At 55.4% G+C, this 14184-nt stretch overlaps 5 protein-coding genes across 5 annotated transcripts; 2 read left to right on the top strand and 3 right to left on the bottom strand.

Annotated features, from left to right (window-relative positions):
* Nucleotides 1–118: 118 nt before the first annotated feature.
* On the bottom strand, nucleotides 119–1668 carry CCOS01_05864 (indoleamine 2,3-dioxygenase; the record flags this gene model as incomplete). Its single annotated transcript, XM_060454040.1, has 2 exons — nucleotides 119–1166; nucleotides 1223–1668. 2 exons carry the CDS (start codon nucleotides 1666–1668, stop codon nucleotides 119–121), a joined length of 1494 nt encoding a protein of 497 aa, XP_060315812.1.
* Nucleotides 1669–3094: 1426 nt separating this feature from the next.
* On the bottom strand, nucleotides 3095–3964 carry CCOS01_05865 (uncharacterized protein; the record flags this gene model as incomplete). The annotated part of the gene is made up of 1 exon (XM_060454041.1): nucleotides 3095–3964. The coding sequence occupies one exon, from the start codon at nucleotides 3962–3964 to the stop codon at nucleotides 3095–3097; it is 870 nt and encodes a 289-aa protein (XP_060315813.1).
* Nucleotides 3965–4140: 176 nt separating this feature from the next.
* Nucleotides 4141–4248, bottom strand: CCOS01_05866 (uncharacterized protein; the record flags this gene model as incomplete). The annotated part of the gene is made up of 1 exon (XM_060454042.1): nucleotides 4141–4248. The coding sequence occupies one exon, from the start codon at nucleotides 4246–4248 to the stop codon at nucleotides 4141–4143; it is 108 nt and encodes a 35-aa protein (XP_060315814.1).
* Nucleotides 4249–7921: 3673 nt separating this feature from the next.
* CCOS01_05867 (uncharacterized protein) lies at nucleotides 7922–8811 on the top strand (the record flags this gene model as incomplete). The annotated part of the gene is made up of 2 exons (XM_060454043.1): nucleotides 7922–8349; nucleotides 8409–8811. 2 exons carry the CDS (start codon nucleotides 7922–7924, stop codon nucleotides 8809–8811), a joined length of 831 nt encoding a protein of 276 aa, XP_060315815.1.
* Nucleotides 8812–11356: 2545 nt separating this feature from the next.
* CCOS01_05868 (SPRY domain-containing protein) lies at nucleotides 11357–13906 on the top strand (the record flags this gene model as incomplete). Its single annotated transcript, XM_060454044.1, has 6 exons — nucleotides 11357–12195; nucleotides 12251–12474; nucleotides 12534–12664; nucleotides 12906–13152; nucleotides 13203–13700; nucleotides 13755–13906. The coding sequence occupies 6 exons, from the start codon at nucleotides 11357–11359 to the stop codon at nucleotides 13904–13906; spliced, it is 2091 nt and encodes a 696-aa protein (XP_060315816.1).
* Between the last annotated feature and the right edge of the window lie 278 nt (nucleotides 13907–14184).

Raw genomic sequence — 14184 nt, forward strand, 5'->3', positions numbered from 1 at the left:
ATCACACCGCCTCTCTCTACCATGTCCTTGCGCCCGCAGCTTATCATCACTCCCTTTGTCTACCATCCCCCTCTCTCCCCTCTCACGCCAATCACCACACCGCCACCACCACCACTCATCAAGAATCCGCCTGCAGAACGGTGTTCACCCCCCTCTCAGCACAATACTTGGCAACCTCCTTCCTCAGCGTCGTCTTCTGCCGCGCAACAAGGTCCATCACATCCCTCATCTCCTCGCCCAAATCCCACTCCCCCTTGGCACCGCCAACAGCCCCGTACAGATCCTCCATCTCCACCAAAATCGCCTCGAGCTGGTTCGGCAACCACGTGACGATGGGACTGCCGCCCGTGGCCGTCGGGTGCGACGTGCGCTTGAGGATGTACTCGCGCGCGAAGCACCAGTGCCGCCAGCGGAAGTCGCGCACCTGGTGCAGGATATGCAGCCACAGGCGGCGGGACTCCTTGACGGCCTCCTTCTCCTCGGCGCCCAGGCCGTCGGCGGAGAGCTTGGCGGAGAGCGCGGCGTCCTTGAGGCCGACCTCGAGGGAGCGGTCTTTGACGTGCATGAGGAACTGGCGGTGGTTGCTGGGGCGGTAGGACCTGAAGTCCTTGAGGATCTCGGTGAGCGGGGTGTCGGGCATGGGCACCTGCAACAAATTGTCCATGAGGGGTACGATGGAGTCGTTGGCACCCGACTCGCCGCGGAAAGACATGGGCTTGCCGTCGTTTACGCCCTCGTAGACGACGCCGTTGGGGAACATGGATTGGCTGGTGATGCCGAAGATGAAGGTGCGGAAGCTGGTGTAGCTCTGCGGGCGGGACTTGTCCCACATGGTCTCCATTGTGTTGTTGATCTTGCGGAGGGCGGCGAGGACCTCGGACAGACCCTGGTTGAGGGCGGCGCGGTCCAGAGAGGGGGCGGGGGAGGTGGTGGGCACGGAGGAGCGGAGGGCGGCCATTGTGCCCTTCACGAGGGGCCCCGTGTTCTTGACCATGTCGATGTGGACGAGAACGAAGCCTGCCTCGGAGGAGGTCGGGTCCAGGCCGTGCTCGAAGGCGCGGATGAGGCGGATGTTGGAGTACTCCATGCCCTTTGAGGGGTCCTCGAGGCGGTAGTTATAGAGGGCGTAGGAGCCTGCGTATTCCATCCATGGCTTGAAGCCGGTGCTTTATGACGGATGTCAGATGCGGGATGCTACAATGGCGTGGGAGAGAAGACTTACAGTTCGGCGCAGCGGGCAATGGGCATCGAAATGTTCCTGGGCAACACATCCCTCGCGAGCCCGTACCCTTCGCCGCGGACGAACCGCTCGTGGCACGGCTCGAGCAGGTAGGCGGACGCGAGGAACGAGTAGTCGCGGTACAGCGCGTTCATGAGCGGCAAGTTCTCCTTGTACTGGTCAATAGCGTCCGTCAGGTCCGGGAACTCCGCGTCGACGGTCTCGCCGAGCTTGGAGGAGGCCAGGAGACCCGGTGTGCCGTCGAGCTTCTTGACCGGCATACGCGCGAGAATGTCCTCTAGGGGCGCAAACTCGGCGGGCAGGACGGCGACGGGATCGGCGCGGGGGAGGAAGCCGCGGGTGGTGGAGACCATGAAGGCCGGGAGGGAGGTGTCGGAGGCGCGGGGGTCGTCGAGGACGGGGAAGGGGGTGGAGTCGATTGAGCCCATTGTGATGGATAAGGTTGATTGAAAACGCGGGGATAGATAGGGGTGTGTAGGTGTGTGTGGGTTTGGATGGGATGGGTTGGGGGAGATGTGTGTAAGTGCGGGTTGGTGGATGTGGGTTACGAAGTGATGATGGTGTGGTTATGTGTGTGCAAGTGTGGGATGGATGTTTGGGCAAGTGGGAAATGATTGGGATTTGGGTTGGTGTAAGTCGAACTCAAGATGAGCTTCACCAAGACGCGTGTAAGTGAGATGGGTATGTAAAAATGTGTGGAAAATTCGCAAAAAATGCCAAATGATTTCCAGTCAAGCTTTCTCAGTTGCTTCTCAATGCAAGAGTGCTGAATGAGTTGGAGTGCAAGTTTGTTTCGTTGACCTGCCGCCACTCGGCGCCGTGTATATAGTTCGTGGCCGGAATCGATTCCGGCCTCAAGTGAGGGGGTTGCACCTCCGGCCATGACACGAATCCCTCTTTCTCTCCACACCCGTCCGTCTCGTCCGTCCCGTCCAGTCCGTTCCCTTATTTCTGTTTGTCATATCATCCTAATCTCTGGTCACACGGGGTCATCAAGATAGCCCAGACCCGAGATTCGCTCCCACCATCTTCGTCTCTTTCATGCTGGCCAAGCCCTTGCACTCCATGATAAGCACAATACCGCTGCACCTAACTGGTTCACATACCCTTGATCCTGCCCACATCGTGTATCACACCCTGATGACCTTACATGCATTCCTTTCCTTTTTCGTGAGGTCAAACTTTTTATCGGCGTCGTTGTTGTTGGAGATGCCGAGTTTAGGTCCGGTGCAGGCGCGCTGGGGACTGGAGCGGTGGTTGAGTATTGACTTTCTCTAGCCCCACTTATTGGCCGATTATTGCCGGCGTGGCCGGAACCGTTCCGGCCTCTTGGCACACGGACCCGGACTCTTTTTTCCCCCCTTCGACTGAACTGCGCTGAGACGCTAACAGGTTTCACACACAAACGAGACTGATAATTGTTAAGATAAGGGGATTTTAAGTCGTAGCGTTGCATTGAAAGGAGTGTGCCCGTCTAATCATTTCATAGTAATTTCATCCAGTGTGCCCGCCGCCTGTTGAAGGTACGGTACGATACACAAAACCCGATTCAAGAATTTCCCAGCCGTTGCCGTTCTGGTAGTTGAGATGCCGAAAAACAGCGTACATGTCTATCTCTACTTGCATTCTTCTCCGTCCAAATGTTTCTCATGCTTTCGTGCTTCTCATGCCAAATGAATGTCGTAAATAAGTCGTGGAAATCATTATCCGAAATTCGTCCATCATAATGTGTCGTTGCCCATTCTCAACGTCGTCCGTGGACGGTTTCTCAATCATCATGTACTGTGAACTGTGAGCCAAGTCGATCTTCGCACTTGAGTGACCAAGCCTACCTTTCGACGCCATGCGACGCCGTCAAATTCCCTCCTCGTCGCGAACGAAGAGGAGCCCAGGGCCACTGGTCTCGCCCAGCGGATCACGACGCTTAACACCCAGCTCCGTCCAGGAATCGCGCGTCGTGAAGCCCACATCGGACTCGTCATCCTCGGTGGTAGTCCCGTCGAACTGGACCCAGGGCTCCCACTCATCGTCTTCTTCAGTGTCCCGAGGTACGGTGGCAGTTACCCAAGGCTCATCGTCCTCTTCGGCATCCACCTCGACGTCGTCCACGACTGATCGGCGAGCCCCAGGCACGGCTGTCGTTCCGTCCTCATTGACATACTCGGTAAAGGTCTGAGTGATGGTCGTTACGCATCTCGTCCCGGTCGAGACGGACGTCCCGTATGCCGTGGTGAGCGGCCCGCCATTTCCTGTGTTCGTTAGAACGGGGTTGGGGGTAGGAGAACTTACACCTGGATTGGCAGGTGACGAAGAAGCAACCGGCCCGGGGTTGTTGACAGTGTTTGACGGAGCCGGTGCCACCGTCCCGCTTGCCGTGGTGCTGCCAGAGATGATCGCCGCCAACTGCCGCTCGATGGACTGGATGAGCTTCAAAAGATCTTGAAGGTCTTGCGCAGATATCGAGAGGCCACTGGTTTGCCGCTTGACAATGGTTGTGGTTTCCTCGGTTTCGGGTTTACGGTGACCACCGCTCCAGTTTCTCAAAAAGTTGTCCAGCTGACTGTTCAGATCCTCCGCGGCCTGGCTCAGAGTTTGAAAATCACTTGCTGAAAGCTGGTTAGAATCGGCATCGCTGGTTCGTCCCCGGAGAATTGCGCCGGACGCGCCCTGAAAGGCGACGTGTAAAGCGACGCAGACATAAAGAATTTTGCTGATAAGATGCATCTTGGAATGTTTAAGGTGAGTAGGAGATGGTTTCTCTCTCAAACAAGGTCTCGAGACTTCTCGAGCTCATGATATAGCAAGGTGGCGTCGCACGTAGTGTAAACATGGCAACGCATTCCAGAGACCGTTCGATGGTCGCTGATGCATATGCATTCCAAAGGTAAATCGTCCCTCGGTCATTGACGGATCAACGGCGGCCGTGAGTAAGGGGAAACAACGCTTGTGTCTTTCCAAGAATCGACGTCCAATACTAAAGTAGGCAATTTGCAAATCGGACAATCCATAATTTGGGTCACTATCCCCTTCTTTGGTCTTTTCCGTGGCTTGCGGCGGCGATGGTTGATCGGGACGAGGAGACAATCGCACGGCTAGACTGGCCGTGGTGACGAACGTGCCGCCGCCGGAAGATGTTCTCCTGGTTGTGGAGCGCTGCACGCGCGGTATTGAATTCGAGGACGCACGCACAAACTTGGCTTTGGAATAGTGACGATGCAGGTTCCGCTTCCTGTCAGTGGCGATGATCCGCTATCGGGCGACACTCGGCACCCGGAGCAGCTCAATCATCCTGAGAAGGCAGTTGAGACCGCATAAATCTTGGCCTTGGGGGGTGCCGTTGATGATAGTCAACAGCGGCTGCACGGATCTGATGAAACGACGCAATCTACTTCATCGTACGGGTTGACTTTCTTGCCTTTCTCAGGTATCTGCTGGCACCAGATGCTTTCCACCAACAGCTTGCCAGGTGGTTGAAGGCTAGAAACACGCCGGTTGAATGGTACTTCGTTGGAGAAGCGTCATTGGACTGGCGATGACCAGGTTCGGCGTGCTGTGAAACGGGGGAGCCTTTCTTCCTTCACTCGTGTGGCATTGTACGTTTTTGTACAGGTTGATCGGAGCTGAGCTCTGACCTCATTTCCATTCAGGCTTGCACCACCCGGCCTTCCACTTCTGCTGGTCTTGGGATGGGTTGTTTGGGATCTCGAAGCACGATTGGCTCTCGCCATGCGGGATTGAAGTTGGGGTTGGAAGCATTTTTTCGAACCCATTTGACAGGGAAGTGAGGCCATGGCAGACGCGGAAGTTCTCGCTGGCCCCCCTTTTTTCAATTATTAGGGCTTCCCAAGGTCCAGTCTCACGAGGTTCTCTCGGACGCAGTTGGTCGAGAGGCTGAGTACTAATACGCATACTTATATCTTTGTCGCTGAAAATTCATGATGCCAGAAGAACCTTAAACTAAACGGTCCGTCTAAGTGCATCGTGGGACGTGAAATGCCCTCGTTCGTGACCTATCTAGTGTCGAAATGAGGAAGGCTGGTTGGGAGGTGCCTCCAGCAATCAACCCTTCTTATCAAAGCCCGTAGAGGATCCAATTTGGTTGTGGTGCAGGCAATCGGCGGTCGCAAGGTGCCCATCCCGGATCGGCCTGGCAGTCGTTCTGCTGGACCTTTCCTCACAGCGCATGCAGTGCAATGGCATCAGGCACATCCTATCATGACTACTGGTGTTGATAAAGTAGAATACGCAGCTCGTCACCTCGTTTGCTCAAAACTGTCCATCAGCGTCCATGGTCTTCTGGTGCGGCGGACACGGATTGCTTCTGGAAGGCGAAATGATGACAAGAGAGATGCCAGGGTGACTAAGGTTCGAGCCCCAACGAGGGATCCAAGGGGATTCCAGGCTCGGCCGGAAGCCTGCAGGTCGCCATCACCAATTCAGAGTTCTGGGCCGACCTGGACAAGTATCGTACGTAGTGCGCCAGCCAAGCGCAGACCTGGGCCCATCGGATCTGATGAGGATTTGTTAGTTTGAGACTTGAATTTCTATCGCCTTGATCCTCGCTCGCCGACCCATTCGTGCCACCGCCAGTACGGACAACCCGTAGATCCCGCAGTGATTATTTTTGCATGGCGTTTTCGCACAAATTCGCAATCGCAGTCTTTGGCAGCCTTCTCAATTGGTCTGAAAATAATAGTACCGCGCGGGAAAGGTCGGAAGATGAAATGTGCTGGAAGCGTGGTGCAGGATGCATCTATCGCTCATGAGCGGGATGAGATAATGTGCCGAATGCCCAGCGACCAAGGCGGGCTGATTGTGTCATGGAGCTGAAGGCTGAGGGAAATAATCTGCGATAGTACATAAAGTCTGAAAGGGTCATGGATCATCAGTTGGTGAAATACTGGGAACGTATTGTGTGGAGAGATGCAAAGGTAGCGTTCTATCGTCAATCTTCGAGTCAAGCGTTGCCTAAATGGGTAATAGACTGCTGGACCTTGTCGCGAGCTGTGAAAGTCAAGTGTTTCGCCTTTGGCCTGGCAATTGAAGGAGTCGGGATGAATGGTTGGGAGGATGGGGATAGATGATGGACGTCCGCCTGAGGCACGGAGATGCGCAGAACGTAAGGGAAAGTCAAGGACTGGGCCGGGGAAAGGACGGGAATCATTACGGACGGTCGTGACGAGAAGAGATGAAGGCAATAAGGGGGGAAGAGGGGGAAGGAAGGAAGGTGTGGTGGGTGTGTGCGTGTGCATGTGTGTGTCTGGAGTGGATATTACTGAGGTGAGCTTCCATTCTCATCCCGAACGTCCTTCTGAAGCCTGAGGTGACGGGAGGTCAGATGGCGAAATGGGGGAAAGGGGCACTTGGAAGGGCACAATCAAAGAAATTGGTGCAAAATGCAGCAAGACAGATAGCCCGGCATGCCTTCCACACGCATCGTCAAACCACCTACTAGGTAAGCCAGTGCAAGCACGGAAAGTCCACGTTTTTGGTGGCCCTGGTGTCGGGATTGATTGATGTGAGGGAGCGCGGTGCGTGGATGGCCCCCGGCCGACGGACGGAGGGTGCCGGGGTACGTATCTTGCCTTGTTACCCTTCCATGAGTGTTCACTTCAAGTTTGTGCTTGGATATTCCGTACTCCTTAAGGTACCTTAACGTAGGTAGGTAGGATGCCCAGAGTCCCAGACAGCTGCACGTAAAATAGTAACTAGGTACTTGGACCATGAACCATGATTAGGTCACAAAGGCCCAAGATCCTTGGATGGCGAGGACGAACGAAACTTTACCTTGCGGCTTCCCTTGGATTCTGAGGGACCTCACCTTGGGTGAGATCTTGGATGGATGGATGTATACATCCTGCGTGCCCCGATGTATGGTATGTACCTTTGTACTTCTGGAAGGGGGAGAAAAATCCACCCGTGCATCCCTTTCCGGTCACGGCCCCCCCAGATTACTGGTCGGGTCTTCCTTTCGCTTACCCACAACTGCGGCGCTGGTGGCAGGTGCGCGAGAGGAAGCGAAAGCTGGAGGTCAATTCTTGAGCGCGGGTGAGAGAGAAACGGGAGCCCAGCACCACGCACCACGCACCCAGCACCACCGCGCACCCAACCCAGGCAGCATGAGAACCGTTTATTGTCACGCCGCCTGCTCTGGCGCTCTCTCGAAAATGAGACGCCAAACTTACCAGATGGATTCCCCCATAAAATAAAAATTCTCTCTGTCCCCCTTCTCATCAACCCTTCCACCCTCCCGTTCCATCCATCGCCAAACCCCCATCGCCATCACCGCCTTGCCTCGCATCGCCGTCGACTGTGCGAGTCGCCGACGCGAAATAATCTGCCACCCACGAGAGAGACAGATCGCACCGCACCGCACCCAGGAGAACCTGAACCCGCACCGCTCCAGCTCACCACCAAAACCAACCCAACACGCACCACCGCCCAAAACCTTGCCCAGTCCTTTACCCACCAGATCACAACTCGTGGCCCATTGGATCCCCGGCCCGTCCGCCACCCCATCCATCAAAGCAGCTATCTCCGACAAAGCCATTACTACCTACTAAGCTTCCTGACGCCGCGCCGCCAATCTTCCAACTCTTCACCCATCCTTTCCGCCCTGGACCAAACCTCGCCCTCACCACCCAATACATCATCACACAACACGCCCAAATCCATCTCGAAATGGCACCTACCGCATCCGTCAGTCGACGCAAGTCCAATGGAGGCAAGGGCGGCCTCGTTATCACCCTGACTGTCGACGCCGATAAATTGAAGCGGACCCTTGATCCCGATTATGTAAAGGAAGACTCCCCCGTCAAGATGGATGTTGAGGAGACGAATGGAAACAAGGAGACTCAAGAAGCGCAAGATTCTCCCGCCACATCGGCCACCTTGGCAGCTCCTGCCATCGCAAATGGCGAGACGGCGTCCGACTCAAATCCCGGCACGCCCGCTGGCGATGGAACTCCAGCACCTACATCCATGGGTCCTTCTACCGAGGGAGTCAAGAAGAAGGGTACCAAGCGTGGTGCTGGTGCTGCCAATGGTCTCGGCCCTGATGGGCAGCCCAAGGTCCGCGGCAAGCCTGGCCCCAAGAAGAAGGCGAGACTGTGTGTATACCCATTTTGCCCGCTGCCTATGTTGACTCCTTGCTAATGATATCATGTAGTGAGGATGGAACCATCGACCCGAATGCCCGTGGTGGCGCTGCTGGACATAAGCTGGGTCCCAAGGCCAACCAAGGTGCCATCAACGCCGGCCTTCGAGCTCTCGACCGAAGCGGCAAACCCTGCCGCAAATGGGCGAGGGGCGGTTTCGTCCTCAAGAGCTTCACAGGTATCGTCTGGGAGGTTCCTCGATGGACCGCGCCGCCCAAGTTCGTGCCCGAGCCCACCACTGAGGACTCTGCCGCCGCCTCAGCCGACAGCAGCACCAAGGAGAACAAGGAGAATGGTCAGATTAAAAGCGACGCCAATAGTGCCGTCAACAGCGGCGCCGACGTCGAGATGCGGAGCGCGCCCGGCAGCATTCCTGCTAGCTCTCCGGCCCCAATGGCCATCTCTGCCGCGTAGTAGCTGCGTCCTTGCTTGCGATATTTCTTGTGTGTTTGGGCTCGTTGGAACGTCGAGGAGGGCCCTCGACACATGTTCCAAACAGCTTGGGAGTTTTAAGGATCAAGAGGGAAAATGATTGCAACATCTGACCAAGGCTTGAATGGTCGATGCAGTTTTTGGATGGGAGTCATCACGGAGCATTAGCTCGCCGGCGTTACGGAAACACAATATCATGGTTCAGCGCGGTAGCTGCCATGGGGATTACGGCGTTTGCCTGGGCAGGCACAGAGTGTATACTATCAAGTTGGCGCATCCATGGTACGACTATCGGCTATAGAATTGATGCCATTCCAACCAGTTCATAAGCGTTCGACTCAGTTTGAGTGCACAATGCACGGTGATTGAAGGTGGCTCGACTCGGTAAAAGGGAGCCGGCTGGATTAGTTGGTAAGGTTGTGCCCACTGCCGAGACCCTCGGATGTGAAAAGTCCCACTTGGACCGGAGATGAGGCATGGATGCAAAGTGCTCTCTCAGCTGAGGAGCTTTGGTTGGGAAAGATGAAGACACCGTGGAGGCTGGAAACCGAAGAAGTAGAGTATGTATGCACTGCCCATGATAATTGGTGCAATCCTTGGTCATGACGCAGCGGTCAGCGTCTTACCTACTCTTTACTCTTTTGGACCAAGTGCATCGTAGAACCGTGATGATGGAGATGGAGATGCTGGGTGTGACTGTCGGTGAGGGAAGGTAGGCACGGATGGATGGGCGTTGGGTTGCTGATGCGATTCAGCGAGACATGTGGGAACCTACCATCGGGAGAAAGTGCGCGGGAAAAAAAAAGCACTGGTCCCTCCCTTCATGATTCCCCCATCAAGATCCGTTTGCCTCTTTGTGATGGAGGAGGCCGGGAAAAGGGACGTTGGTGGTTGGTGCCGGCCACGTGACATTATGTAAGCGTCGGATCGGGCGTGGAGGATCTGGCTTAGGTAAGGTGGAGAGCTGGAGCACTCGCGCCGGAGTCCAGACAACCTGGATGGAAAGGCAGGCACCTGAGCACCTGGCAGGCTGTGGCTGGCACGTTGGCCGCTGTTCCCCGGCAGCGGAGCACAGTGTTTCCTTGACTGCATGACGACAACGTTTCTACTTGCATTCCCATTCTTTGAAGGCTTGCAACGAACGCCGCCTCGGCGACCGTACCCAAGGACTTCTTTGTTCATCAGTGTATCAAATATGATGGCCAGGTCGTTTCCGCCTACCTATTCACCTAGGTACTGTAACAGAGACCCAGTTCCTGCAGAAACAGCCCCGTCTTAATGCGAACCACAATCCGGAGATGCTTCCTTCTGGGGAGCCGCGTGTTTCGCTTCCAAGACAAGCGCAACACACTCTTAGGTTGCTCTCGACAGTCCACGGGCACACTCTGGAGTCTTGCATTCTACGGATATCTCGAGTCTGGAGTCTACATACGGCCTACACAGTAACTGGCCAGGCTAGTCTCCGATAGCACCGTGCCAATGATCCCTGACAAGTCTCGCCTGCAGTAGGGGGATCCTGCGGCTGCTCTGCTCCAAGCTGCGACTGGCTACCCCGTTTGGCGCCTCAACTGGCGGGTTAGCCTCTCACAGTGACCTGCTCTCGTGATTGTCTATGCCTTCATAGGTAGTAGCGGCGTGGGCTTTTGCACCGGGACGACGGGTGGGACACGCTCGGGCGGAACATGGCCAAGCCAACCCAACTAAGCAGCTCAGCCCAGACCTGCACTGCACTGCACTGCACCTCACCTCAGCCATACCAAACCCTCCAGCACACCAGGCCACTCTCCAGTCTAAACCCGGGGGCGCCTATCATTTGTCCGCGCGCTGGACCTCACCTCCGTCACTGCACCGCATCGTACCGCACCTGCACACTCCACACGTTCCGTCCACCACCAACAACAACAACCTTGCCTGGCCCTGTTCTTCCCCGACTCACGTAAGGTACCTCGCCAGCAATCCCGCTCCTTGCCGGTACCTCACCTCACGCTGTCACCTGTGTGCCGCTCACGTACTCCACATAGCGATAGCACCCCGACCTGACCTCACTCAACCCCCATCTTCCGATCTCTCATCACTGCGTTATCATGATAATCGAGCTGTCCAGCGGAGCATTTTAGCCCCTCCTCCTCCGAACGACTCGTCTCGTGCGGCTGTTTTTCACTTCCTTTGCTACACCGGAATGAACCTTGACTAAGGCACTTCACCGTTACCCGGCAAACCATCTCCACACCCACATCATAGTAGTGCCTCTCGACCGATCTGAACCTCCGTCTTAGCACGCAATTCCGAACTCGATTGCTCCTTGGACCCCCGACTCGAGTCCCGTCACTCAGACCGACCACCCTTCTAGACCCATTCGAGACCCCAATCACTCGATACTCAGACAGAGACACGCCTGCCACTGGTCACCTCATCCTAAGAAGCTCGGACTGCGGCTTCTCGGGGGCATTGCGAAGCTCCTCTTTGCGTACGAGACGTCACGGGTGCGCGAGCTGGTCGACCCCTCTACGAACCTCGACCCCTCACCATGACGAACCCGTTCCATGGTTCTGCACATTACACGGAATCAAACACACCTACGGGAAGCTCTGGTCTTCTGCCGCGCCGCTTCTCCTACGCTTCAGTCGCTTCCGGAGCACCACCAAACTATAACCCGCCCTACCTCTCCCACCCCGGCCGAACTTCGGTCATCTCTCAGATCCTCAACAACTCCGACGACATCACCTTCGAACCGGCCTCGGCCTACCACGATTCGAGCAGGGGCGGCGATATGGACGCAGACAGGAACGGCGCCAGTCTGAATGGCACGTCTGCGCGCTTGTCGCGGGGCGCCAACAATCTGCCGTCCTTTTCGAGGGTCTTTGATATGTTTATGGCGAATCCTTCGGGCGAGAACGGAGGGTCAGGCGGCGCAAGCGGACACGGCGGTTTCTTCGTGCCATCGTATTTGACTGGATCGACATACGTACAGCGGCTAGAGGAGGCGCACTTTGCAAAGGTACAGGCGCAGAAGGAGTCCCAGACGGCCCAGGCACAGCCCGGTGGAAACTTGACGACGAGCGCGAGCAGCGTCAGTCTTCACAGTAAGCCGGCTTCGCACCGAGGAGTGAATTACGACGTCATCGAGAAGACTGCAGCATTCGAGGACGATGAGGCGTTTACCCCACTACCTACGAGGTGGAACAGGGACGACAAGTACGGTGCTCTCGATATTCTTTCAGATGGGCTCGAAGTTCGCTACATTGGGCCCCGGGGCCAGACGGAGCGGGATCATGAGGCGTTCAGTATACGTGCGGACAACCCGATGCCTCCGCAGTGCGGTATCTATTATTTCGAAGTCCAGGTTTTGTCAGGCAAAAGAGATGAGTAGGTTATGACCTCTGGTGTGGGGTCTGTGACGAGTATTCTGACGATTGGTTAGCATGACGATTGGCATCGGGTTCTCGGCCAAGACTGTGGCCCTCTCAAGACCCCCGGGCTGGGAGCCAGACTCGTGGGGCTACCACAGCGACGATGGACACTGTTACGCTGGGCAGAATGGCGGCAAGAACTATGGGCCTCCATTTACTGCATCTGATGTGATCGGCTGTGGTGTCAACTTCCGCACTGGCTGTGCCTTCTTCACAAAGAACGGCCACATGTTGGGTATGTCTGGATTGCAGCCCAGTCCCTCACTCCTATTGATGACAAACTCATTTTTCTAGGTACCGCCTTCCGCGAAATTGGAAAGGGCAGTAGCCTCTATCCAACAGTTGGTCTCAAGAAGTCAGGAGAGCACATTCGTGTCAACTTTGGTCAAACGCCCTTTGTTTTCGACATTGAGGGCATGATGACGGTCAGTTTTGTCCTTTCCCTCACCTCTACTCCCGCATGTTTCTACATTCTGGTTGTCTTATTACTGCTATGCTGTTCTGCCTCCGATTATTCTCTGTCTCGAGTTTCAGTAACCCGCGCTATTGGCACTTGTCAGCCGTGCTTTACTGTGGATATACAGCATCAGTGTCTGACTCCGATGTCAATACACGGGATCCTCGTTAGCCTTGAGGGAAACATCACTAACGATTCTGGCACCACAGAAAGAAAAAGAACGTATCCGGAGGGAAATCTCGGAAACAAGTACAGCAAGCTTAGCGCCAGCGATGAACGAGACTGAACTGATACAGGCGCTCGTCCTTCAGTTCTTGCAGCATGACGGTTATGTGGAAACTGCGAGGGCATTCGCGGAGGAAATTAACGCGGAAAAGAAGGCACTCAGTCTCGACCCGAATGCTCCCATTGAGGGAATCAATGTTAAGGACGACGAGCATGCCAACAAGCGGCAAAGTACGTCAAGTTTCTGGCGAGGAAGTCGTCTATATGCTGACAACACACAGGAATTAGGAGAGCTGTGCTGGAAGGCGACATCGATAGGGCGCTGAAGCACACCAACGCCTTTTACCCCCAAGTTCTCAAGGATAACGAGCAGGTTTACTTCCGGTTGCGCTGTCGCAAGTTCATCGAGATGGTCCGAACGGCGGCTGAGATGAGGGCTGCGTCAGAATCCAAGAAGAGCAACGGCCATGGCGGTGATCTGGGCGCGATGGATCTCGATGGTAATGGCAACGAGAACGGCGCTTGGGATCAGATGGACACTGAGGATTCCAACGAACCGACTGTCGACATCAACGAGCTCGAGATAGCAACTCTGCTCTACGGTCAGGAGCTTCACGCCGAGTTCAAGAACGACCCTAGGCGAGAGGTGACGAAGCACCTGGCGGACATCTACGCGCTCCTTGCCTACGCAAACCCGCTCAAGGAGAAGGACGTTGCACACCTGCTGGATAGGAAAGGTCGACTTGCGGTGGCAGAGGAGCTCAACTCTGCCATATTATGTGAGTTTTTCCGTGGCACCGGTTGTATGCTGATTAGTTATTAACGTCATACAGTATCATTGGGCAAATCTTCTCGCGCTGCGCTCGAAAAGGTCTACGCCCAGACAAGCGTGCTGCTTGATGATCTGCGGGAAAATGGCGGACCAGGCGCCTTTGTTTCCTTACAGGACGTCATCGAAGATATCCCAAAGTCCCAGCCTTTTTAGAGGGTGGCGGTGATCACAAGCCAGCCTCAACGCTACTTTGCTGCTTAGACTTGTTTCAGGGGCAAATCTACAGATGGTACTCCACCACCTCCCTCCTTCGCTGTCCATGTGTGAATTATTAGAAGACGCGCCTCCCCCTTCCACTCTTGTGTGCGGTTTTTTTGGTTCTGTTTCTTACGATCATATCATTGGCGTCAGGCTTCGTCTTGGAGTGGGAATGGAGAGACTATACTTGTCCTGGTTTATTTTGCGGGGGATGGATTCTTGCATTGGCTGAT

Source organism: Colletotrichum costaricense, assembly GCF_030867565.1.
Source record: "Colletotrichum costaricense strain IMI 309622 chromosome Unknown Scaffold_5.1, whole genome shotgun sequence".
NCBI classification, from domain to species: Eukaryota; Fungi; Ascomycota; class Sordariomycetes; order Glomerellales; family Glomerellaceae; genus Colletotrichum; species Colletotrichum costaricense.